At 44.0% G+C, this 26,100-nt stretch overlaps 1 protein-coding gene across 1 annotated transcript; it reads left to right on the plus strand.

Annotated features, from left to right (window-relative positions):
• Positions 1-1,520: 1,520 nt before the first annotated feature.
• LOC128691607 (uncharacterized) lies at positions 1,521-25,088 on the plus strand. The gene is made up of 5 exons (XM_053780438.1): positions 1,521-1,659; positions 1,955-2,126; positions 24,223-24,264; positions 24,744-24,863; positions 24,986-25,088. The coding sequence occupies exons 1-5, from the start codon at positions 1,657-1,659 to the stop codon at positions 24,997-24,999; spliced, it is 351 nt and encodes a 116-aa protein (XP_053636413.1). The 5' UTR covers positions 1,521-1,656; the 3' UTR covers positions 25,000-25,088.
• Positions 25,089-26,100: the final 1,012 nt, after the last annotated feature.

Consider the following 26,100-nt stretch of genomic DNA (forward strand, 5'->3'; position numbering starts at 1 on the left):
AGAATGGAAATACTGGAAAAGGATGGGAGGGAGGAGGAGAGGAGGTAATAAAGGCAAGTGGCCCAACCACTTCGGCGCAATGTGTACAGATGTTCTGCAGGCATTGATGAAGATACAGGAGGGTCGTCGGTACTTGGCCCCCCGAGAGAGGTGTCGAGGGCGAAGGCAGCAAAGAGGCAGGAAAGGCAGAGAATGCACCTACAGGGATGATCTGCACAGTGGTGTGTTGGTGGAAAGCTTGTTCAACTATTGTTCCATTTTGGAGAGAATTGAACTTCGTTCTTGAGAAGTGTCTCACATTAATCGGGTGTATGGTGTCTGTTACAGGATCAGTGAGGGCTTTGGAATATTTCGGTGACGGTGGTGTGTGCAGCGTCATTGGAGAACTTGACAGTCCCATCCTGGAGACGCTGGGCGAGTTCTTGGGCGAGCATTGCGTTGATAAATTGTTTCTTGGTGTAGAATCAAACAGCAGGCGTAGAGATGTATCGAGCTATGGCTCGACGGCCAGCGAGGCCTCTGATTGGTCCGTTGTAGTGGACTTGTGGTACTGGCGTGAGGCAGCCGTGGGCTTTCATTGGTGGTTTCTGAAGTAGAGCAGTGGCGTCTTCTAGTAACAAATTTTGCATGTTATCTGGTGCAGCGAAATTGACGATTTTTGGAATGATCTGCAGAATATCAGCTGATGGAGGACAAGCTGGGAAGGTGAAGGATGGCATGATATTCAAAGCAAAGAGCGGAGACCACACCCAATACGAGTCGCTCTAGTGCACCAGTGGTGGCGGGGTGTGGTTGTGCACTCGCACAGTGGAACTAGTGTGAGAATTAACATGTGTTGTAATTGTGCACCCGAAAGGGACGAAGTTGGCACGAGGCAACATTTCCTTTGTAATATCACATGAATACTTCATTAAAAACAAGTTTCGATACAAATTTCTTTTTTCTTTTGGCCCTTTAATTGTCCTGAGAGACTGAGATTCTATAACGTTTTTTATTACATTGTAGCAATTTAGTTGCTTATTTTTTTACAGAATTTAATAATTTTTCTTTGAACTAATGCTAAAACTTCATAGATTTTTTTAATATTTTTTTACTAATATATAGATTAAACTGAACAACCCCCCTCCGTACCTTTGATCTGTTTCGACAGTTTTCTGTTCTCGCTGACCACACAAGGTTTTGTTTTCAAATTTTGAATTTGTTCAAACTAAACTATCGTATAATTATACTACCAGCATTTTATTTCAAGGTCTCACCAAATATACTATTTTCATAATTATGGTAGTGATAAATCGATTTCAAAAACACATATTTAAAAGATATATAACACAACGATGATTCTTTTTTTAACACTCACAACTAGAGCAGAAATTTGCTGGACGATTCGCAGCCACAGAACTCAGCTGGCGATACTTTGATGACCCAGGCCCGTGTTGGCCTTCATGCACTATGCATACTCATATCATATACTATTACAATTTCCTTTCACGTGTTGCGTATCATTTTTTATACTGACTCAAACCACAGGCATGGCGGGAAGTTATCCGTCTTGAAGGTTACTGCAGGCGATAGGCGTCATCTGTCATATATAAAGTCCTGGACACCCACTTGTTCCATCATTTTGTCCTGCTCTTCAAGCACTCAACTCCTCCAGATATGGTAAGAGTTTATTCTCAGAGAAGTTGCTCTAAGCTCAGTTGTACAATCATCGTATTAAAATGGTATTCGTTGTCGATACGTTGATGAGTAAAATACATGTGTAACATTCAGGTAACGTTATTGTCTCTCCAGTATTGTAATCACCTCTAAAATTTGACTGATGAAGCGTGCTGCAAAACGTCTCTTAAAAAAGAAAAGGATACCTAATGCTGCACATGTGTCTTATTCATCAAATGGAAACTCACTGTATAACATCTATCTATTTACAATAATGACAGAACCTTTTTATTTTCAGCGTTTTCTGGCAGTGTTGGTGTTGGCGTTGATGGCTGGTGTTTGTTATGGCGGACTCATTGGTGGGGTTTTGCCACTTGGTTTGGGTATTGGCGGCCTTGGTGGATATGGCGGCGGCTACAATGGTTTTGGAGGCTTAGGCGGCTATGGGGGAGGATTTAATGGAGGATATGGTAAGTACGACATCTCTCGAGTATGTCATGTTGAGAGTAATGTGTGGTGTGAATATTATGCAGTGAATTCGGGAAGCAGAAATTAGATGACGGTGAGGGTTACCAAAGGTATAATTCAGGAGAGTAGGTGAGGTAGTTTGAACGTTTAACGAGGGTGGAGAAGAGTAGGATGACCAAGAGAGTGAATAATTCGGGGATGGAAGGGTTGCAGTTAGGGGTAAAGGAGGTTTAAGTGCTAGGGGCTTGAACATCCAACAGGCTAGTGAGTGTTTTATGTCGGAGACGATTTTAAGACTTGTGCTATTGGAGTGTCAGCAAGGAAACATTTAAGAGATTCAGGGAAACAAGTTAGCCGAACGTTAGTCCTGGAGGGAAGAAGTGTAGTGCCTGCACTCTAAAGTAGGGGTTGGTATGTTGCAGACAGGATTGTCATTTGAACTGTGATGTGTGCACACTTCTGGATGACAGACATCAAATTAATGATTGTGAAATTCTTTTTTGGGGTTATCCTACCTTTTTAGGAAACTGCCAGAATGGTAGCAACTCACACACACACACCCCCACACACACACACACACACCCACACACACCCACACACACACACACACTCATATATATAGATATATATATATATATATATATATATATATATATATATATATATATATATATATATATATATATATATATATATATATATGTCGTGCTGAATATGTAAAACTGGTCAATTAGCAAGAACTTATTTAAAATTAAGTCCTTTCTGAAATTTTCTTATATACGTTTAAAGATATATATTTTTTCATTAATGTTAATTTAAAAATTTTTAATTTTGCACCAAAAGAATCTTAGAAAACTTACCTAACCTTATTATAACAAGAGCAATTTATTTTAGCCTAACCCAACTAAATATATTTTAGATTTGTTTACAGTAATTTAATACTAAACAAACACAGCGAAATATATTTTTTTCGTTAGGTTCAACATGATCTTGGCGAAATTATTGCATACACAAATTTTCACTTGTCCTATATGGCAAGATGAGCATTGCTATTTAAGCCAAGATCGCAAGTTCTGCCTATTCGGCACGACACATATATATATATATATATATATATATATATATATATATATATATATATATATATATATATATATATATATATATATATATATATATATATATATATATATATATATATATATATATATAAATATGTCGTGCCGAATATGTAAAACTGGTAAATTAGCAAGAACTCATTTAAAATTAAGTCCTTTCTAAAATTTTCTCTCATACGTTTAAAGATATATTTTTTTCATTAATATTGATATAAAAATTTATAATTTTGCACCAAAAGGAACTTAGAAAACTTACCTAACCTTATTATAACAAGAACAATTTATTTTAGCCTAACCCAACTAAATATATTTTAGATTTGTTTACAAATAATTTAATACTAAACAAACACAGTGAAATAAATTTTTTTCGTTAGGTTCAGAATGATTTTGGCGACATTATTGCATACACAAATTTTCACTTGTCCCATATGGCAAGATGAGCGTTGCTATTTAAGCCAAGATCGCAAGTTCTGCCTATTCGGCAGAGACAATGTTTGTAAATAATTTCGCCTGTTTGCGAATTGTTAAGCATATATATATATATATATATATATATATATATATATATATATATATATATATATATATATATATATATATATATATATATATATATATATATATATATATATATATATATATATATATATATATATATATATATATATATATATATATATACATCCATAACAACACTGTGCTAGCCAAGGATCCGAACCCATGTTGTACTGGTCTGCCATTGTGAGCGAGAACCACATGACGTCTTAACCCCCAGGACCACCCAATCTTACAAGTACCAAACACACAGCACAGAGCTCTGTGTTTTACCTTGGTCCGAGGAAATGCGGAGGAGTGGGAGCTTTCAAGCTAATTTTCAATAACAACACTGCGCTAGCCAAGGATCCGAACCCATGCTGTACTGGCCCACCACTGTGAGCGAGAAATACATGATGCCGTAACCCACAGGTGGTCCTGTGGGTTAAGTAGGATAGTAGAGGGCAACGAGTAACTAGCTCATTAAGGTTTACTGTACAAATAGTAGGAGTCTAAGAAACAAGATAGATGAGCTAAGATTATTTGCGAGTGCAGGTAATATAGATATTATTGCTATAAATGAGACCTGGTTCAACTTGAAAGATAGAGAAATGCCTTCTGAATGCAACTTACAGGGTTATAAACTATTCCACACTGATAGGGTCAACAGGAAGGGTGATGGTGGTGTGGCGATGTATGTCAGAGAAAATTTAAATTGTTGTGTTATACATGATATAAGATTAGAAAAATCGGACACAGATTCTGTTTGGCTACAGTTTCTCGAAGGTCGTGAAAAATTAATTTTGGGTGTGATTTATAGGCCCCCAAACCTCGATAGGGAGTGCGGTAGGCTGCTATGGTACGTCTAGATATGAGAATGTTGTGTTAATGGGAGATTTTAACTTTAGACAAACTGTCTGAAACAACTGGACAGGAAATCTTGAGTCTAGTGACTTTCCTAATACAGTTCAGGATTGCTTTTTAAAACAGTTTATGACAGAACCAACTAGAGGAAACAACCTGCTTGACTTGGTTCTTGCCAACAAAGAATCACTAGTTAATAATCTTGATGTTAGTGGTGAGCTAGGGGAAAGCGATCACAAATCACCTAGTTTAATATATCATGGAATTACCCAGATAACTGCAATCAAGTTGCTGTTCCAGATTTCCGCTTGGCCGACTTCATGGGACTGAAAAATTACCTGGGTGGGCTAAATTGGGACGACCTTACTATGTGTCAGGCAGGTATGGTTGATTGCCAATATAACGTATTTGAGAGCATAGTGCTAGCTGCCCAGAGGACTTTTGTCCCGAGTAGGGATATTAGATCTAACAAAAATGATCTCAAATGGATGAACAATAGATTAAAACATCTCATTGGTCAAAAGAGAGGCATATATATGCGTATCAGAAGAGGGGAAGGGCAGTTAAGAAATCAATATATTCAATTAAAGAGAGAAATAAAAAAATTAATAAGAAAAACAAAAAGGGATTATAAGGCTAAAGTCGCAAGGAATTCGGAGACTAACCCAAAAGGGCTCTTTCAGTTACACAGAAGCAATATTAGGGACAAGATAGGCCCACTTAAGAGTAACTCAGGTCAGATAACTGACAGTGATAAGGAAATGTGTGAACTTTTCTATACCTACTTTCTCTCAGTTTTTTCTCAGGAAGATACTAGCGAAATTCCAGAAATAATAAGTTATGTAGAACAGGAGGATAATAAACTATGCATGATGAGGGTAACTAGTGACATGGTCCTCAGACAAATAGAGAAATTAAAGCCTAACAAATCCCCAGACCCTGATGAACTGTTTGCAAGGGTTTTAAAGGAATGCAAAGAAGAACTTAGCATACTTTTGGCTAATCTTTTCAATATATCACTACAAACTGGCATACTGCCAGACAAGCAGGAGATGGCAAATGTAATACCCAGTTACAAATCAGGTTACAAGTCCTTAGCTTCGAACTATAGACCAATAAGCCTTACCTCCATAGTTGTTAAATTTATGGAATCAATAATTGCCGAAGCAATTCGTAGCCATCAAGGCATAAATTGATTAATGAATCTCAACACGGTTTTACAAAGGGGCGTTCCTGTCTTAGGAATTTACTAACTTTTTTCACCAAGGTGTTTGAGGAGGTAGATCATGGTAATGAATATGATATTGTGTATGTGGACTTCAGTAAGGCTTTCGATAGAGTTCCACATCAGAGGTTATTGAGAAAACTTAAGGCACACGGAGTAGGAGAAATTTATTCCTGGGTAGAGGCATGGTTGACAAATAGGCAGCAGAGAGTTTGCATAAATGGGGAGAAATCAGAATAGGGGCACGTCACAAACGGTGTTCCACAGGGGTCGGTGTTGGGCTCGTTGTTATTTACAGTTTACATGAAGGAATATGAATAAATAGTGACATGAGCAAATTTGCTGATGACACCAAAATAGGCCGTCCAATTCATTCAAATGAGGACATTAGAGTACTCCAAGATGATTTGAATACACTGATGCAGTGGTTGGAGAAGTGGCAGATACAGTTTAATAATAGACAAAAGTTCTAAATGTTGGACAGGAAAATAACCATGCCACATATAAACTAAATAATGTAGAACTTAATATTACAGATTGCGAAAAGGATTTAGGAGTTTTGGTTAGTAGTAATCTGAAACCAAGACAACAGTGCGTATGTGTTCGCAATAAAGCTAACAGAATCCTTGGCTTCATAGCAAGAAGTATAAACAATAGAAGTCCTCAGGTTGTTCTTCAACTCTATATATCTTTGGTTAGGCCTCATTTAGATTATGCTGCGCAGTTTTGGTCACTGTATTACAGAACGGATATAAATGCACTGGAAAACTTACAAAGGAGGATGACAAAGTTGATCCCATGTATCAGAAATCATCCCTGTGAGGATAGGCTGAGGGCACTGAATCTGCACTCTCTAGAAAGGCGTAGAATTAGGGGGGATATGATTGAGGTGTATAAATAGGAAAAAGGAATTAATAAAAGGGATGTCAGTAGCGTGCTAAAAATATCTAGCATAGACAGAACTCACAGCAATGGTTTTAAATTGGAAAAATTCAGATTCAGGAAGGATATAGGAAAGCACTGGTTTGGTAATAGAGTTGTGGATGAGCGGAACAAACTCCCGAGTATCGTCAAAGAAGCTGAGACGTTGCGTAGTTTTAAACATAGGTTGAAAAAATACATGAGTGGGTGTGGGTGGGTGTGAGTTGGACCTGACTAGCGAATGTGACTCACCTGACTAGGTAAAGGCATTGGCTTAATCCTCTGGGATAATTGGGCCTGCCTCGCATGGGCCAGTAGGCCTGCTGCAGTGCTCCTTCTTTTATATATATATATATATATATATATATATATATATATATATATATATATATATATATATATATATATATATATATATATATATATATATTTCTTTCTTTCAACACACCGGCTGTATCCCACCGAGGCAGGGTGGCCCAAAAGGAAAAACGAAAGTTTCTCCTTTTGCATTTAGTAATATATACAGGAGAAGAGGTTACTAGCCCCTTGCTCCCGGCATTTTAGTCGCCTCTTACAACACGCATGGCTTACGGAGGAAGAATTCTGTTCCACTTCCCCATGGAGGTAAGAGGAAATAAACAAGAACAAGAACTAGAAAGAAAATAGAAGAAAATCCAAAGGGGTGTGTATATATATGCTTGTACATGTATGTGTAGTGTGACCTAAGTGTAAGTAGAAGTAGCAAGACATACCTGAAATCTTGCATGTGTATGAGACAGAAAAAAAAAGACACCAGCAATCCTGCCATCGTGTAAAACAGTTACAGGCTTCAGTTTTACATTCACTTGGCAGGACGGTAGTACCTCCCTGGGCGGTTGCTGTCTACCAACCTACTACCTAGGATATATATATATATATATATATATATATATATATATATATATATATATATATATATATATATATATATATATAAACACTGATCTCTGGCTGAAGGAGACTCGAACCTACGAACCTTAGGACAAGGTACACAGTGCTTTACCAATCTACCCACACTGGACAATACCTTGGCGTGTAGCATGCGCTACACGTTTGATCCAAGGCAGCCAGCTTTCAGGGAGAAGGCTTACAGCTTCTCATCTCATCCCCTGCATGCATCAGTCTTACTAGAGATTTGAACAATGCAAGGAATTCGCGAGAGCCTTCTCCCTGAAAGCTGGCTGCCATGGATCAAACGTGTAGCGCATGCTACACGCCAAGGTATTGTCCAGTGTGGGTAGATTGGTAAAGCACTGCATACCTTGTCCTAAGGTTCGTAGGTTCGAGTCTCCTTCAGCCAGAGATCAGTGTTTCTGTATATTTCGCCTGCTCTCGCGAATTCCTTATATATATATATATATATATATATATATATATATATATATATATATATATATATATATATATATATATATATATATATATGTATATATATATATATATATATATATATATATATATATACACACATATATATATCGTGCCGAATAGGCAGAACTATTCTATTCTATTTGATTTGCCGGTATGGATCCCGGCCCGGGTCTCTTCCAATTTGGTGACCCGGCATTGGCTCCCCGGGTAAGGAAGTGTCGTTTAGCTTTTCTTGTACATGCGTGGCAGTTCTTCAGCGGGAAGGGAGGGGTACCTCTCCGGCTCTATGGCTAAGTCACATACCAAAAGTTAGTATGCACTAATGGCTGTTGGTGTGCGGTGCAATGGAGGCCCAAAGCAGGCCTGCACAGTGACTTCAGCGGGGGAGGCAGGTGACATGCAATGATCGGGAGTAAGGTTTCCAGGTCCCTGACAGCTAAGTACACAAGATGTGCTGCCTCATCCTCCCGGGCTTGCCCCACTGGGGTCATTGGGAAGTGTCTACGGCGAAGGGGCATCGTAGCCGGGCAATCTAACAGGTAGTGCACCAAGGGTTTCAGAACCATTTGGTCACAATGGCCACAGAGCTCCTCTCATGCCCATTCAACAATCCGTGCAGTGGTGGGATACCCTAAGCGTAGACGGTGGATATGCACCCTCAGTTCTCTGGATTGCATCCGAATACTTGGAGGGGGTGCCCTGTGGGTTGCCCTGACATACCAGCGGAGGCTCTGTGAATCTCCAGGGTCAGGGAGTGGGCGTCTGGCTGCACCGGCAGCCCACAGCGCAGTCTGGCTGAGGCTGATGGAAATTGCAGCACGTGGCTGTGCCTCGAGGGTTGCAGTCCTTGCAACCTCGTCTGCGGCATCATTGCCAGGGATACCCACATGGCTCGGGATCCAGTTGACGGTGGCCCTGCGAGCCTGGGCCATGAGCGTCTGCAGGTTACCCTGGATGGATGTGATTAAGTGTATGTTGTCCCTTGGCTCTTTGTGCATAATTGCTTGGATCGCTGCCTTGGAATCAACATGGATGACGGGGGAATGCTGATGGTCTGCAAGAGCATCCTGCAAAGCTTGTTGGATGGCAAAGAGTTCAGCCTGGAGGATGGTGCAATGGTCCGGGAGGCGCCAATCTGCTGTCAGATTGCTGTGCGGCCTGCCACTGGGTCTCTGGTGCCATCAGTGTAATATGGCACACACCCTGGGCCTTCCGCACCCACAATGCTAGTTGAGGCAAGTCGTTGCAGAATGTGCTGGGGGCAATGCCTCTCGCTGTCTGGTAGGGTTGTCCAGCACACTGCCAACAGCTCTGGTGTCCAAGGGGCGGCACCGTGTAGTTCGCTGCCAGTCTGTCGCAGCCTCCCGCCTGGAGCAATGTCATGGGCAGGAGCTTCCGTGTGGCATCTGCTACCGACCACATCCATCGGCGGCCGGGGTGCAGTGGAATGACCTGTCCCTGGCAGACCCATAAATCCCTCATCAGTTTGTCAGCCCTGGAAGTCGGAGATATTTTGCGATCCTCTTGGCAGCTACAAGTTGGATCCTGTCCTCAAGGGGCTGCAGCTGCGCCTCAAAGTTCAGAGCCACTGCTTTGGCCCACCTAGGAGCCCCCAGCATGGCCAGTACAGCTGTGTTCTGGATCACACAGAGGAATTTGATGTGCCTGGGTCTGGCATGAACCAGAGCAAGCGCTCCATAGTCAACAAGCGAGCATATTGCCTGGATGTAGAACATCCTCATGACCTCGAGGCTGGCCCCAACCCTAGGGTTGGCCATGGCACTCAATGCCCTGACCCTCTGCAGAGCCCTCTCTTTGATGTAGTGCACATGTTTCTGGAAGGTGAAGCACCTGTCAATGTAGATGCAAAGGTACCTATAACTGTGAACCCAGTCCAGGTCGATGCCCAGGACCCACAGCCTCTGACTGGGTTCCCTGGTGTGAAGGATCATGGCTTTGGATTTTGCCGCAGATATCTTGAGCCTCAAGTGACGGCAAGTGGAAGCCAGCAGATCGAGGTCCTCCTGGGCACGCTGCGAAAGCCGGCGCTTCCTAGGTACGACAAGTGCCAGGTCATCAGCGTAGCTGAGGAGCAAGGTGCCTCTGGAAAAAGGCAGGCGCACCAGCTGGTGCATTAGTACATTGAACAGGGTGGGACTAAGCACCCTGCCCTGTGGAGTGCTGTTGTCCAGGGTCTTGAGAGAAGAGGCATGGCCCTGGAAGCGTACCTGGCCCCACCTGTCCTGGAGATAGGAATGAAGCCATGCAAGTAGCCTGCCTTTAACCCCCCCTGCAGGCCAAGTGTGAGAGGATGGAAGGTGCACTGGCTAGCTCAAAAGCTTTCTCGAGGTCGAGGAAGACAACAATGTGGGCTTGGGCATCTGACCCAATGCCAGCCAGTAGGGTGGTAAGCCTTTCGAGAGTGCCCACTCCTTTGGTGAAGACATAGAGGTGGTTATGAGGAGGGCCAAGCTTCCACCTCAGGCACTCCAACACCATCCTTTCAGACACCTTCGAGATGCAACTGGTGAGGGAGATGGGTCTCACACTTCCAGGATCCCCAGGCTTAGGAATCGGTTTGATGTCAGCTTCGTTCCATACAGCAGGGAGTTTGCCAGCTCGCCAAGTCTGGTTCACGACCCCCAGGACAGCTGCATGGCCAGACCCAGTGATCATGCCATAGGTGATACCATCATGTCCCGGTGCAGTGTCCCGATGAGATGTGAAGGCTGCCTGGAGCTCCTGGTCAGTGAAGTCTTCATCCATGACGTCTTTAGCCTGGCATGCCGCTTGGATCACCATCATCCTTCTAGGAAGGAGGGTGGCTTGGAGGTCCCGGAGATCCTGAGGCAGTTGAGCCATGGCTGCTCTGGAGGTGAAAAGGTCCACCAGACGTTCTGCCTTCTTTGCGGGGTCTGGGTGCAATCGAGCCACACTGCAACACTGCCCAGTGGCCAATCGTAACTTAGTCCAAATCTCAGATAAGGTGGAGGAGTAGCTGAGGGAGGCACACCACTCGAACCATTTAGCCTGCCGAACCCTGTGTGAGACATGGCTCGCATGCCGCACCATTTCCCTGAGCAAATGCATGGACTCAGCCGTGGGATTACGCCTGTGCATCTTGCGTACGACGTTGATCCGGTGGTTCTGGTCTCTGATGTCCTCATTGTAAAACCACCAGTCACGTTTGTAGGACCCTCCACCTGTAATCTTAGGTATGGCTGCCTCAGCTGCACATGTGAAGGCCGCCTGGAAGCTTCGAGCCTCCTCATCCGGGTCTTCTGGAAGAGAAGACTCTGCCCACCAGTGCTCGATGACCTCCTGGAAGCACTGCCAGTCAGCCTTCTTGAGATTCCATCTGGGGGTAGGTGTGGGGAGCGGGTACCACTGGACCATCAGAGTGGTGACCACTGCAAAGTGATCACTGGTGAGATGGGGGTGGACCTCCCATCCTGCACTCGAGAGCAACCACCTAGGGATGAGTGTGACGTCCAGACGGCCACTGTAGTGATCGATTGGCTCACCATTGTTGAGGAGGGTGATCTCAGGGACCTCCTCCAGCACAGCCGCAAGGTGCCTCCCAGCTGCGTTGGTAGGAGAGGCAGAAGAAAGTATTGGGTGGTGAGCACTGACATCCCCAGCCACAACAAGACCCTCCTGAGGGGCGAGTGCTGCCACCTCTGAAATGTCAAGGATGTACCGAGAACTTCTGTATATGTTGTAAACCATGAGAGGTCCATCCGGCAGGTGTAGGGTGACAGCCTGAACCTCCACGCCCTCTCCGCAGTTGATGGGGTTAGTGGAGATAGAATGAGGGATAGTGATCCTGACGTAGATTGCTGTGCCCCTGCCAGTCCCTTCAAGGCGCTGAAGGTAAGCCGAGAATCCCGAGATACGTGGCTGCATGTGATGTGACAAATTCATAAGTGTCTCCTGGAACAGGAAGACATCAACCTCATCCTGAACTGCAGCTTCAATCACTAAGTGAATTTTCCACTGCAGCCCGCAAATGTTCCACTGGAGGATCTTCAAGGGCCGCAGAGGTGGCCCTGTGATTCCATCTCTGCCTGGGACTCGTCGTCCATTGTTGGTGACTGTGGGACCTCTTCCATCATGGACTGGAAGGACTCCTGGATGATGGCTTGAAGTTCCATTGAGTCCTTCCTGCCCAGTAGGACCACGCCCAGCATCCACGACAGGAGCTGTCTGCAGGCACCCCTGTCCTCTGCCGATGGCAGCAGGCGACAGAGGAGTGCTGAGATGACCCCGATGGTTTTCTTCAGTCGAGAGGGAAATGAGTCTACCATTACCTCTGTAGACGTTGAGCTGGACGACACGTCGAGTCGGGGCTGAGTCACTGGGTATGTCTGTGTGGCTGTCGACACTGCAGCAGCATAAGCTGGGTGCACTCTGGGTCCGGCCTGAGTGGCCATGGGCTTCTGGGTCCCCTGGCGGGGAACCTCTGCCTGACTCTGGCCACTCAGAGTAGGAGCCTGCCCATGGGAAGAGGCCTGCTGGTGGGATGGCAAGGAATGATGGTGCCCAGCTGGGACCTGCTGGGCAGTGTTCCTGGCCTGTGGCTGTTTTTCCCATTGATTCTGTCTTCCTGGCCACCGAGCCTTCTGACCCCACAGTTGACCGCGCTGATGCAAGCCAGTGCCTGCGCCCTGATGCCACTGCTGGGAGCCCGGTGCTGGGAACTTGCTGGTATTGCCCTCCTGTGGTATCTGGGGTACTGCGGTTGGAGCCCACACTGACTATGGTGGTTCCAAGGCTGGGTGGCATCAGGGCTGCCAGGTCGTTCCAATGACGAACCTGCTGCCAGTGCTGCACCATCACAGGACAGCTCCGGTTCCAGGCATGGTACCTCTTTGAGCAGTTGGCACGCTTGGGGTCCAGCTGAAGGGCTTTGCCAGTCGGCTGTTTGAGGATTGCAATGCAGTCCTTGGAGTCATGTGCCTTGCTGCACACACCACACTTTTTCTCTCGCTGGCAGGTGGCTGCAATATGATTGAACCCCTGACAGTTGAAGCATTGTACTGGGCCCGACAGGTATGGTCGGGTCTTGAATCTTCCCCAGTCCCCAAGGTCCAGGTGCGTGGGAAGTGGACCTTTGTGGTGGATCAGCACCTGGCGGGTGGGCACTTTGTTTACCGTGGCAGTGAGTCGCTCTGCCTTGACAATATTGGGCACTTCCAAAATGGGGTCCAGTGGGAGGGGCACAGGGACGTGTACGAGCACCCCCTTGTACACCTTTTCCCAAGCAACCAGTTCCACCATGCTGGGATGTGTCACAACAAGCCCCTTCAACTCCTCGAAAGAATCTTCGTCCCGAGGAATGACCGGAACCTTGTTCCTGAGAGTGAACTCGCAGTGGAACTTGAGGCTTGAGGCAGGGTAGACCTTCCAGATACCTTACAAACCCATACTCGGGAACCTTGAATTTGTTGAAGTCCCCATCCACTGTGGAGGCCGACGCAACTGGGGTAGGGACCTGGGATGGCTCCATCCTTGCCAGTTGAGGAGCTACAGCTTCCTGGTTTCCTTCCACGACCCCTATGGCCATCTGGGGGTGCAAGTCTCCTTGGGTAGAAGCTGCCGAGGGATCTAGTGGCAGATCGGCAGATACAGTAGTCTCCACTGCATCCTTGGCCTTCTTGGTGGGGGCTTCCACCTGCCCCACGTCGTCCTCCGACTCGTCCCCGCATTCCAAAGAACGTTTAGGACGCTCTCCTGGGTCTATCATGGTGACTGTAGGTGTGGAGAAAGAGCCAGCAGCGGAGCTGCTGCCCGTGACCTCACAGCCGCCCACACTGGGTGCAGAGCTGTGAGGCTCAGTGCCCCAGTCGGAACCTGTAGCCACCCTCACGTGGCTCACAGCTCTGAAGCACTGAACACAGTCCAAGGATCACGAGAAACGATGCTAATCTGTGCGTAAACTAACACAGATGTATATTCCCAAGCGAACACAACACACTCTCTGTCCTCCGATCTGTTGCGGTCCAGGCAGAACTTGCCATCTTGGCTTAAATAGCAACTCTCATCTTGCCATATAAGACAAGCGAAAATTTGTGTATGCAATAATTTCGTCAAAATCATTCTGAACTTAACGAAAAAAATATATTTCACTGTGTTTGTTTAATATTAAATTATTGTAAACAAGTCTAAAATATATTTAGTTGGGTTAGGCTAAAATAAATTGTTCTTGTTATAATAAGGTTAGGTAAGTTTTCTAAGATTCTTTTGGTGCAAAATTATAAATTTTTACTTTAACATTAATGAAAAAAATATATCTTTAAATGTATAAGAGAAAATTTCAGAAGGGACTTAATTTTAAATGAGTTCTTGCTAATTGATCAGTTTTACATATTCGGCACGACATATATATATATATATATATATATATATATATATATATATATATATATATATATATATATATATATATACATATATGTGTGTGTGTGTGAGTGTGTGTGTACTCACCTATTTGTGGCTGCAGGGGTCGAGTCATAGCTCCTGGCCCCGCCTCTTCACTGATTGCTACTAGGTCCTCTCTCTCCCTGCTCCATGAGCTTTATCATACCTCGCCTTAAAACTATGTATGGTTCCCGCCTCCACTACTTCACTTTCTAGGCTATTCCATGGCTTGACTACTCAATGACTGAAGAAATACTTCCTAACATCCCTTTGATTCTTCTGAGTCTTCAACTTCCAATTGTGACCTCTTGTGTCTGTGTCCCATCTCTGGAACATCCCGTCTTTGTCCACCTCGTCTATTCCACGCAGTATTTTATATGTCGTTATCATGTCTCCCCTGACCTTCCTGGCCTCCAGTGTCGTCAGGCCGATTTCCCTCAACCTTTCTTCGTAGGACAATCCCCGTAGCTCTGGGACTAGTCTTGTTGCAAACCTTTGCATTTTCTCTAATTTCTTGACGTGCTTGACTAGGTGTGGATTCCAAACTGGTGCTGCATACTCCAGTATGGGCCTGACGTAAATGGTATACAGAGTCTTGAACGACTCCTTACTGAGGTATCGGAATGCTATCCGTAGGTTTGCCAGGCGCCCGTATGCTGCAGCAGTTATCTGATTGATGGGCGCCTCAGGAGATATACTCGGTGTTATACTCACCCCCAGATCTTTTTCCTTGAGTGAGGTTTGCAGACTTTGGCCATCTAAACTATATTGTGTCTGCGGTCTTCTTTGCCCTTCCCCAATCTTCATGACTTTGCATTTGGCAGGGTTAAACTCAAGGAGCCAGTTGCTGGACCAGGCTTGTAGCCTGTCCAGGTCTCTTTGTAGTCCTGCCTGATCCTCATCCAATTTGATTCTTCTCATTAACTTCACATCGTCCGCAAACAAGGACACTTCTGAGTCTATCCCTTCCGTTATGTCATTCACATATACCAAGAACAGCACAGGTCCTAGGATTGACCCCTGTGGAACCCCGCTTGTCACAGGCGCCCACTTTGACACCTCGCCACGTACCATGACTCGTTGTTGCCTCCCTGTAAGGTATTCTCTTATCCATTGCAGTGCCTTTCCTGTTATGTGTGCCTGATCCTCTAGCTTTTGCAGTAACCTCTTGTTAGGAACTGTGTCGAAGGCCTTCTTGCAGTCCAAAAAAATGCAGTCGATCCACCCCTCTCTCTCTTGTCTTACTTCTGTCACCTTGTCATAAAACTCTAATAGGTTTGTGACACAGGATTTTCCCTCCCTGAAGCCATGCTGGTTGTCAATTAAACACTTGTTTCTTTCCAGGTGCTCCACCACTCTCCTCCTGATGATCTTCTCCATGACCTTGCATACTATACACGTTAGTGATACAGGTCTGAAGTTTAATGCCTCGTGTCTGTCTTCTTTTTTAAAAATTGGGACTACATTTGTCATCTTCCATACCTCGGGGAGTTGCCCAGTTTCAAATGATGTGTTGAAGATCTTTGTTAATGGTACACACAATATCTCTGCACCCTCTTTAAGGACCCACCCACTGTCTGGTCCCACCGCCTTTGAGGTGTCAAGTTCGCATAGCAGCTTCTTCACCTCCTCTTTGGTTATATGTACCTCATCCAGCACTTGCTGGTGCACCCCCCTGCTCTGATTTCCTGGAGTCCTACTGGTTTCCACTGTAAATACTTCTTTAAATCTTGTGTTGAGCTCCTGACATACCTCCCGGTCGTTTCTTGTGAATTCCCCATCACCCTTCCTCAGTCTGATTACCTGGTCCTTGACTGTTGTTTTCCTCCTGATGTGGCTGTACAACAGCTTCGGGTCAGTCTTTACTTTCGATGCTATGTCATTTTCGTATTGCCGCTGAGCCTCCATTCTTATCTGTGCATATTCGTTTCTGGCTCTTCGGCTAATCTCTTTGTTTTCCTGAGTTCTCTGTCTTCCGTACTTTTTCCATTCTCTAGTACACCTAGTTTTTGCCTCCCTACACCTTTGGGTGAACCAAGGACTCGTTCTGTTCTTCCCATTATTTCTGTTTCCCTTGGGAACAAACCTCTCCTCTGCCTCCTTGCATTTTGTTGCCACATAGTCCATCATTTCTTGTACTGTTTTCCTGTCAGTTCCCTCTCCCACTGAATGTCTTGAAAGAAGTTCCTCACTCAAGCCTGAGTAGTTCCCCCTTTTGTGGTTTGGTTTTTCCCACCCTATTCCTGCTGCTCTCTCCACTTGGAGCTCAACTATGTAGTCGAAGCACAGAACCACATGATCACTAGCTCCCAGGGGCCTTTCATACATGATATCCTCGATGTCAGAACTACTCAAGGTGAATACAAGGTCCAGTCTTGCTGGTTCATCCTCTCCTCTCTCTCTGGTAGTGTCTCTAACATGTTGATGCATGAGGTTTTCCAGTACCACATCCATCATCTTGGCTCTCCATGTTTCGGGACCCCCATGGGGCTCCAGGTTTTCCCTGTCAATCTCCTTGTGATTGAAATCACCCATAACTAGTAACTTTGCTCCCCCCATGTGTGCTCTCCTGGCCACCTCGGCTAGTGTGTCGACCATTGCTCTGTTGCTCTCATCGTATTCTTCTCTTGGCCTCCTGCAGTTCTGTGGTGGGTTGTACATTACTGCAATTATCACCTTATGTCCCTCAGACTGGATTGTTCCTACTAAGTAGTCCCTTTCGCCCGTGCCATCCATTCCTTCCATTTTCTCAAACCCCCACTGGTTTTTAATGAGCAGTGCAACTCCTCCTCCCCCTCTCCTCCCTCTGTCTTTCCTGAGGATTTGATATCCGGATGGAAAGATTGAATCTGTTATTATTCTGGTGAGTTTTGTTTCTGTGAGTGCTATTATGTCTGGGGATGTCTCCTTGATTCTTTCGTGCCACTCCTCATACTTATTTGTTATTCCATCTGCATTTGTATACCACACCTTCAACTTCTTTTCTAAGATTGTGGTCTGGGAGGTGTATTGGGGTTGGGGAAGTGGGAGACCTGATAAGGAACTATGGGTGGTTGCTGTGGGGTTGGAGTTTGTAATGCAGTGGGTGGGGGCATTGGATGTGGCATGGGTGTTTTGGTTTAGAGTGTTAGGTTGCACTGGGGTTGACCTGGTTGGGAGGCTTCTATAGGAAGTTGTGAGGGAGGCTGTATTTGATCTTCCTGTGTCTGGGATCTCCTGTCTGTCTTCTCCATCCCCTCTCTTTCCTCCTTTCGCCTTTGTACCATCTCTCTCTGTTTCTGCCTTTCTGCTTGTGTTCTGTTGTGGTCGAGATACACCTTCCTGTATGCTGGCATGTCCCTTAATCGTGCTTTCTCCTGCAGGATCCTGTTCCGAGTCGATTCTGCCTTGAAGGTCACTTTCACTGGCCGGGTTCTTTTTTTTACAAACCCCCCTATTCTCCAAAAATTTTCCAGCTGGGTTATGTCGTCTTCTCCTATTGCTTTCATGATGCTTTCAATTGCTTTTTTTCCCCTTGTTTTCTTGCTTCATATGTTTCCCTTTCAACTTCCTGGAGCCCATATACAAAGACTGACCTCACCCTTTCATTCTCCCACTGCATATCCCTGTGCATCCCCTCATTCAATTTGATTTCCTCCATTGCAGCTTTCCTTTCTTCAGTTTCACTAGCTAATGTACTTGGGCTCAGTGGCCTGTCATTTTCCCTTCTCGGCTTTCCCTGGGCTCTGCTGTGGTCTGTTAGGGCCTCCACATATAGCTTAGCTCTTTCATTTACTACAGTCTCCACTGATTGAGCTTCTACATGCAGTTTTGCTCCTTCTTTCCCTACAGTCCCCTTATTTGTGACTGAGGTAGTAGTCTCTGTTGTCAATCCCAAAATGTTCTTTAGTTCTTTAGGCTGTTTCAGATTTTTCAGTTCCTCTTCTAAACTCTGTATCCTGGCCTCTGCTGCTTTGACTTGCACCTCCCACTTCCTGCTTTCCATGTCTATCCTCTCTTCCATTCTCATGCTAATTTCTTCTAGTTTCTTTTCCCATACCCATGGTATAGCATACAACCAGCAGGGCGAGACACTGAGACTTTAGACACTAACCAAAATTAACCACAAATAGGCAAGTGATGTCGTCTGCACAACAATGGAGGTTCCTGTTGGTCGGCTGCTATCAACTCCTTCAATTTTGTAACTCCTTCAGGAACTTTATCATGCATTCAAGTTTTTATTTTATTTTTATTTTAAGACTTGGTATTCCCTCTTTTTTCTTTAGTACAGTATTATGGTCATAACAAGTCTGATGATGTTAGCTACCTTCACAACACCAACAGCTGGGGATTGACTAATTTTTTCTTACTTTCAGTGTTTACTTAATCACTCTTTTATGACCTTATCACTACACTGCTGTTATAACCAACTAACATATGTATTTGTTAATATTTCAGATCACACCGTTAACCCAATTAACTGTTTGGATATTTTGTGTCAACACTCCGGCTAGCAGCCTGATCAGCTGACTGCTACCCTCCCTCACTCACCATTCATTCAAATTTAAATTGTAAAATTCTTGATCTTATCACACTATTTGCACTCTTGAAAGCTATTACACTCTTGTAGGTATGTTCACTGATTCACTCACGTACGATGACCGCTAATTATATCTTAGGACAGCCACTAGAACGCTAAATCCTGGGAGCACTATTCAGTGATACTGCTTCACGTGTGTGTGTGTGTGTGTGTGTGTGTGTGTGTGTGTGTGTGTGTGTGTGTGTATGTCGTGCCGAATAGGCAGAACTTGCGATCTTGGCTTAAATAGCAACGTTCATCTTGCCATATAAGACAAGTGAAAATTTGTGTATGCAATAATTTTGCCAAAATCATTCTGAACCTAACGAAAAAAATATATTTGATTGTGTTTGTTTAGTACTAAATTATTGTAAACGTATTTAAAATATATTTAGTTGGGTTAGGGTAAAATAATTTGTTCTTGTTATAATAAGGTTAGGTAAGTTTTCTAAGATTCTTTTGGTGCAAAATTAAAAATTCTTACATTAACATTAATGAAAAATATATATCTTTAAACGTATAAGAGAACATTGCAGAAAGGACTTAATTTTAAATGAGTTTTTGCTAATTGACCAGTTTTACATATTTGGCACGACACACACGCACACACACACACACACACACACACACACACACACACACACACACACACATATATATATATATATATATATATATATATATATATATATATATATATATATATATATATATATATATATATATATATATATATATACAGACCAACCCAACATGAGGTTGGTCTGTATATTTCGATACCCCTTTGGGATCCTCTTCAGCAGATACATAAATGAAATGAAAACAATAATATATAGGGAAGGTTGCACCTCATCCCTTACACGTGAGTGGAGTGATGTGTTAAGCAGTGGGTGGGTGAGAAGACAGATCCTGAAATAAAGCTAAAAATTTGCGTAGGAAGTTCCTTTGTGCTATGTGATTTGTGTTCGGCGTTGGTATGTACTTCTTGAAGGCGAATTTTGAACTGACGTCTGGTTTCCATTGTCCCTGTGAGATGTCGAAACTGGGAGTGGTAGCTATGAGGGTAGATTCTATGAACTGCGGTGTGATTTATGTTTGAATGTGGCTGCTTCCCAATGAATGTTGTGATTGTTGAGACTGACATGTTCAAACATGGCTGAATTATCCTCATCATAACGTTGCCCTCTGGTGTTCAGTGATACTTGTGGAAAGTGTTTGGCCTGTCTGCCCTATGTATACTTGGTTGATCCATACACGGTATCTGGTAAACTCCTGGAGTGTCTTGTTTACCTGAATATTTGTTTCTTAGAAAAGACACTCCCTAGTTTGTTGGCTTAGAACGTGATTATGTTGGTCACTTTGTTGAGATGATTGAATGTGCCTTGGTGGTAGGGTACCAAGAGTTAAGATTTGCTGGATGGGGTTAGGACCGTTACTTCAACTCGATGACCAGAATTGCGGTAAGATGGGGATGAAGAAGGAAGGGGAAGGATGGAAACACTGGAAAAGGATGGGAGGGTGGAGGAGAGAAGGGTAAGAGAGGTAAGTGGCCCAACCACTTTGGCGCAAGTTGTACAGTAGTACTGCAGGCCTGGATGGAGAGGAATGAAGGGCTTCGGTACTTGGTTCCCAAAGGGGAGGAGAGGTGAGGGCGGCGGTAGCAGTGAGGAAGGAAAGGCAGAGTAGGCTTCGCAGTGATTGGTCAGGTGGAAGCTTGTTACATGGGTGGAGGTGAGCCATTCAAAAGAGACTTGAACTTCTTTCTTGTAAGGTATTCCACTTCATATGGGTGTATGGCGCTAGTTCCAGGATGATTGACGGCTTGTAGCATTAGTTTGATGATGGTGGTGAATCCAGGGTCGCAGGTGAACTTGACGGTTCCGTCCTGGAACTCGCTGGGCGAGTTCTTTGCCAAGCATTGCATTGTTGTAGTGGTCAGTGGTGAAGAACCGAGTACCTGGGGTATCGATGTATACCACTTGCTCCTCCTCAGGGGCTGAAGCAGCCTCAGGATTGTTAGCAGGAGTGGCAGCGGATGGGTTGCTTGCTAGGGCCGAGGCAGTGCGAGTTACAACCCCAGGTAGAAGTGTTTTAGGTTTCTTGGCTGGCAGTGGCTGAGGTGTAACAGGCGAGGTCGCTGATTGGCCCGTTGCAGTGGTAGTGGCTTGAGGCGGCAGTGGGCTCTCATTGGTGGATGTTGGAGTAGAGCCGGTGGCTTCTTCAAGTAACATATCTTGCATGTCGTCTGCTGCAACGAAGCTAACGATTTTGGGAATGATCTGCAGAATAGCATCCGATGGAGGACAATTTGGGAAGGTGAAGGATGGCATAGCGTTCAAGTTGAAGAGTTCGTTGATCCAGGCTGTGCAGCGTTTTGCATGTGCGCAAACATCGTGCAGTAATATATTTTCGTGTAGATTTCATCTGGCAGAGGAGAGGTGATGGGTGGTGGAGGTTGCTGAGTGGCTTGTAGAATCTTGGTGGTTGTAGACTGGAGCTTGGTTATCGCAGCATAAGTAGGGGAGTTTCCTGTTGTCTTCTTAAGGTCTTCCTTGAGCTTCTTCGAAAGGTTCTTCTTACGAACAGGACATTTGGCTGCCAGAATATAGTGGCCACTCTTACAGCTGATTTAGGTGGGAGCAGCAGTAGAGGTACAGAAACGGAAGTCGTGACCTTCACACCCACAGGTGGAACAGATCTTGTTCTTCACATGACAGTCGGCGGTTAAATGGTTGTAGGAAAAGCAAATCCAACAAGGTGTTATATGCCTAAAGCGTTCTGGTTCAATTTGTCGAGGGTTTATGAAGTAGTATGAGACAGCCAGGCCATCGGACAGCGCTTGGGGAGCCATGTTGACGTCAAGAAACGTGATCTCAAACATCGAAGATGCGTTACGGATCTTCATAACAGTGTCGATCTTAGCCCAGGCGTTTTGGTCTTCAATTGACAACTTAAGTTCCTCTGTGGACATGATGGTGATGAGCTTATCAAGGCGTTTCATAAGCACAGAACGTTTAGCTCTCATGTAGGGCGAGGTGGAGATGGTAAAGCCACGGTCGTCAAGAGTCGTCATTGCAGGAGGTGTGAGAACCTTGTCAGCTTCCTCATCATCAACGAAGGTGACGAGGAAAGCTTCCTTGAGAGAAGTAACACTTGAAAACTTAACTCACAGACTGCTTTTGAGGGCAGACACAAGCTCAAGTTTCGTGGCATCGTCGATAACAGCGGTCTTGGGTTTAATCCTCACACAATGAGACATCGTGGAAGACGAGTCTCGTGGAGAAAGGTAGAGGTTTCCCTCCCCAACAGGGATCGTAGGGAAACTGGTTGTCAGCAGCAGGAGCGTGTGTAACTGTACAGGGCAACGTCGACAGAGCGAATCATACATCGTGTATCGTGTAAATATCGTGTATCAGGACGGTTAGGCTTTTATGAAATGAATTTTTGTAAAAGTTGTTGTTTGCTTTATTTTCTCCCTGTTTTATAAACCAGTCAGGGTTTCCTAATTTGGGAGAATTGTGTTCTAGGGATTTTTTTTTTCTTGGTCCAGCATAGAGGGGCTGCATATCCTGAGTGTAAGTAAGAACAGGCTTGAGATGGTGCTCTTCTTAATCTGGACTGAATGGTAGCAGTAGAAATGAACATAGTTAACAGTGTGAGGGGGCTTCCTATAAACTGAGATTTCAACCTGATCGTTATTTCTGGTGATGAGAACATCAAGGAATGGAAGTTGATTGCTTCCCGTTCAGCTTCAGCTAATTCGTCCTGAATAAGTCATACCGGTGAGTTAGACCTAAAAATCAAGGGTGTTTATGCCAAATAAGTTTGGGGCTGGCTATTATATTTTCTGATTTCCTATTCCTTGACTGCTGAAAACTAAGAGGCCGTCCCCTGCCCCATGTGGGGCGAGGGAGAACGGGGAGGGTCGTAGGGCGGATGGCACACAGGCAGTTGCCTTAAATTCAGAGATGTCAACCCGCTCTGCGGTACTCTGTGAAAAGACTTCCTCTCAGTCCTTCACTTGCTGCCTTGCAACACTGCATACCTCCTGATGACGCACTGAGAAGTGTGAAAGTACTTGAGCTAAAGATTTCCACCCCCCCCCCCCCGTGGCTTGTCTTGCATATATATACATATATACATATACATTCATACATATATATATTAAAATTTGCCTATAAAAATATTATGTTAGGTTCAGTACAGTTAAGTAAGATTTGTAAGTTAGGTTTAGTCTATAAATATTTTATTTTAGAGTTTCTTTGAAAAAAAAAAATATATTTATCAATCTGCAATTTTTTTTTTTTTTGGGGGGGGGACTTTAATTTTTAATGGAGTTCGTCGTATTCGGCAAGTTGAGCACGAAGTATATAAAAATATTTCACATCTGTGTTTGTTTGAGGTTCGGGTCTGAGAATATTTGCCGAAAAGTCCGAGTGGGCAGGTGTTCGTGTGTTTGGGCGGGCAAGAGGATAGGGGGCAATTTTTCATGAGCTGTTGGATGGGGGACCTCGGTGGATAGGTGGGTATCTGGGCATGGTGGTAATTGGGAATCTTGAGGGGCGGGTGGGTGGGTGTCTATGCTAGCAGGTGTGTGGGCGTTTTGGCAGATATGCAGAAGGTTGGGCAGTTAGACAGACTTATTCATAGGCATTTAAGAGGGCAGTTGGGTGTCTGGGTCTAGGTAGGCAAGCAATGAGCATCCACATCTGGGAAGGGGTCCGGAAAAGAAGGCGGACGTCTGGGGAAGCAGAAGGGCGTCTGGGAAACAGGCAGTTGGCTGTCTCGGTATTTGTGGGAGGGCTGGTTGTCTGTGCATCTGGTCTAGTGGGTGATCGGGCGGCTGGGTAGTCACTGCGTGGGCGAGGGGAGCTCAGGATATTCCCGATCGTAACATGAATTTCTGTTCAAGGTCGCGCAATAGCTCTATGCATAGTGTGAAATATTTAGCGACTTCGATCAGAGTCTTTGTTAGCTACCGTATTTCCAAGCTCTATGTGTGTGCGTGTGTGATAATGATTTTCAGCACTGTTTTCTTCATTCCACAGGTGCCAAAGGAGGACACACCTTCGTGCTGAGCAAGAGCCACTGTAAGTCAGTTACATTTGTTTTTTAATGTTTTTCTCGTGATAACTGCAATATCTCTGATGCATCCTGCAACCATATACTTGATGACTGCAACAGTATGCTTGGCTGCAACAGTATCTTTAATTGCAACATTATCTTTGATGTCTGCAATGTTAATATTCTTGACGACTGCATAAATGTACTTGACAACTGCATCATTATCTTGACGACTGGAACAGTATGCTTGGCTGCAACAATATCTTTAACTGCAACATTATCCTTAACGACTGTAACAGCAATATTCTTGACTGCAACAATATTCTTGACTGCAAGAATAACCTTGACTGCAACAATATTCTTGACTAAAACAATATCCTTGACGCCTACAACAATATCCTTGAGGACTGGGATAATATCCTTGATTGGAACAATATCCTAAGTAATCACCTGCGTTAAAGTCGTTTAGCTATTCTTTTTTCACGATTCACCTGTTTGTTTACAGCAAGTCACGGAGGATTTGGCACTGGCGGATTTGGTAAATATGGCCTGGGTGGATACGGCGGACATGGATTAGGTGGATTCGGTGGCTTTGGCAAAGGTGGATTAGGAGGCCTTGGCTTAGGTGGGTACAGTGAATTAAGACATCAGTGTCTTGTCGTATCTCCTTCGACATTATATTGGTAATATGAAGAAAAACATGGAATGAAAGACGATCACACTGTAGCACATATTTCATAATTTCAGGTTACGGGAAGTAGGTGATCTGGCGTCCCTCGACCTCACCAGCTCTACCACCATCTTCCTCACTTCTATTGACTGTTGTTGGAATAAAAAACCAGAAAAGTCATTAAGTTTTTTATTGCCATTGATTTACAAATTAGTTTTCCGACAATATTAAATAATTATTGTAATTATTGTAGTTTTAAGATAATTTTTTCATAACGTAATACTAATAAGTTAAATTTTGGATACAATTTAGAAAATTTAAGTTACTGAATGAAATTAGTGTTAGCAATTTTGGTTACCTGTGAGTGCTCGAAATTTTCTTGAGTTTCACTGACTGTGGTGATAGTGATTAAGGATTTATTGCCTTCTGCGCTCAAGTGTTAGAAAAATCGAATACAATACGGATTTGCGTACCAGTTGTCAACAGTCAATATTCTGGTTCAGATTCTTATACCCGGTCATGATATGCGTAGTATCATGTTAGTGCGAACTTGAGATTAATGGACATGAGTAACGTTAATTATCTAGAACAATATACTATATAACCCAGTTTCCACCGAGAGACATCTTAAAAGAGAATACATGTATAGGTACAAGGCTGAACTGATCGTGGTCCAGGTAGAGCAGGTTGACTCTTTGGTTGTGGTTATTTTAAACATTTGGTGGCAGTAAACTTAGATTTCAACCTGAAATATAAACGAATTTAGGATTCTAGTGAAAGAATGAAGCGTATTAGTTGATAAACAAGGAAAGTATGAAAGCAATGTGGTTGTACTGCTTGTAGGTTTTTAGCATTGTTGGTGGATGTTGCTGCAAAGTGGAGGCTGGAGGCTGTGATTGCAACTTATATGAGATTAATATATAGTGTAAATATAACGCAAAGGATAAAGAGTAAAGAAGTTAAATTTCATGGTGGTGTGAAAGGTGAAATTTTGGGAGAGACATTTGTTGAGAGAGTTTGGTCATGAAGGAAAAATGAAGATAAGTTGATCAGCAAGGCATTTACATCCAGGGTGGATGAAAGGTGGGAAAGCATGGAAGACAGTGTGAAGGAGATTTTGTAAGGTATGGAAGGGATGGAAGACAGTGTGAAAGAGATTTTGTAAGGTATGGAAGGGATGGAAGACAGTGTG

This window comes from Cherax quadricarinatus, chromosome 26 (genome assembly GCF_038502225.1).
Source record: "Cherax quadricarinatus isolate ZL_2023a chromosome 26, ASM3850222v1, whole genome shotgun sequence".
Lineage (NCBI taxonomy): Eukaryota > Metazoa > Arthropoda > Malacostraca > Decapoda > Parastacidae > Cherax > Cherax quadricarinatus.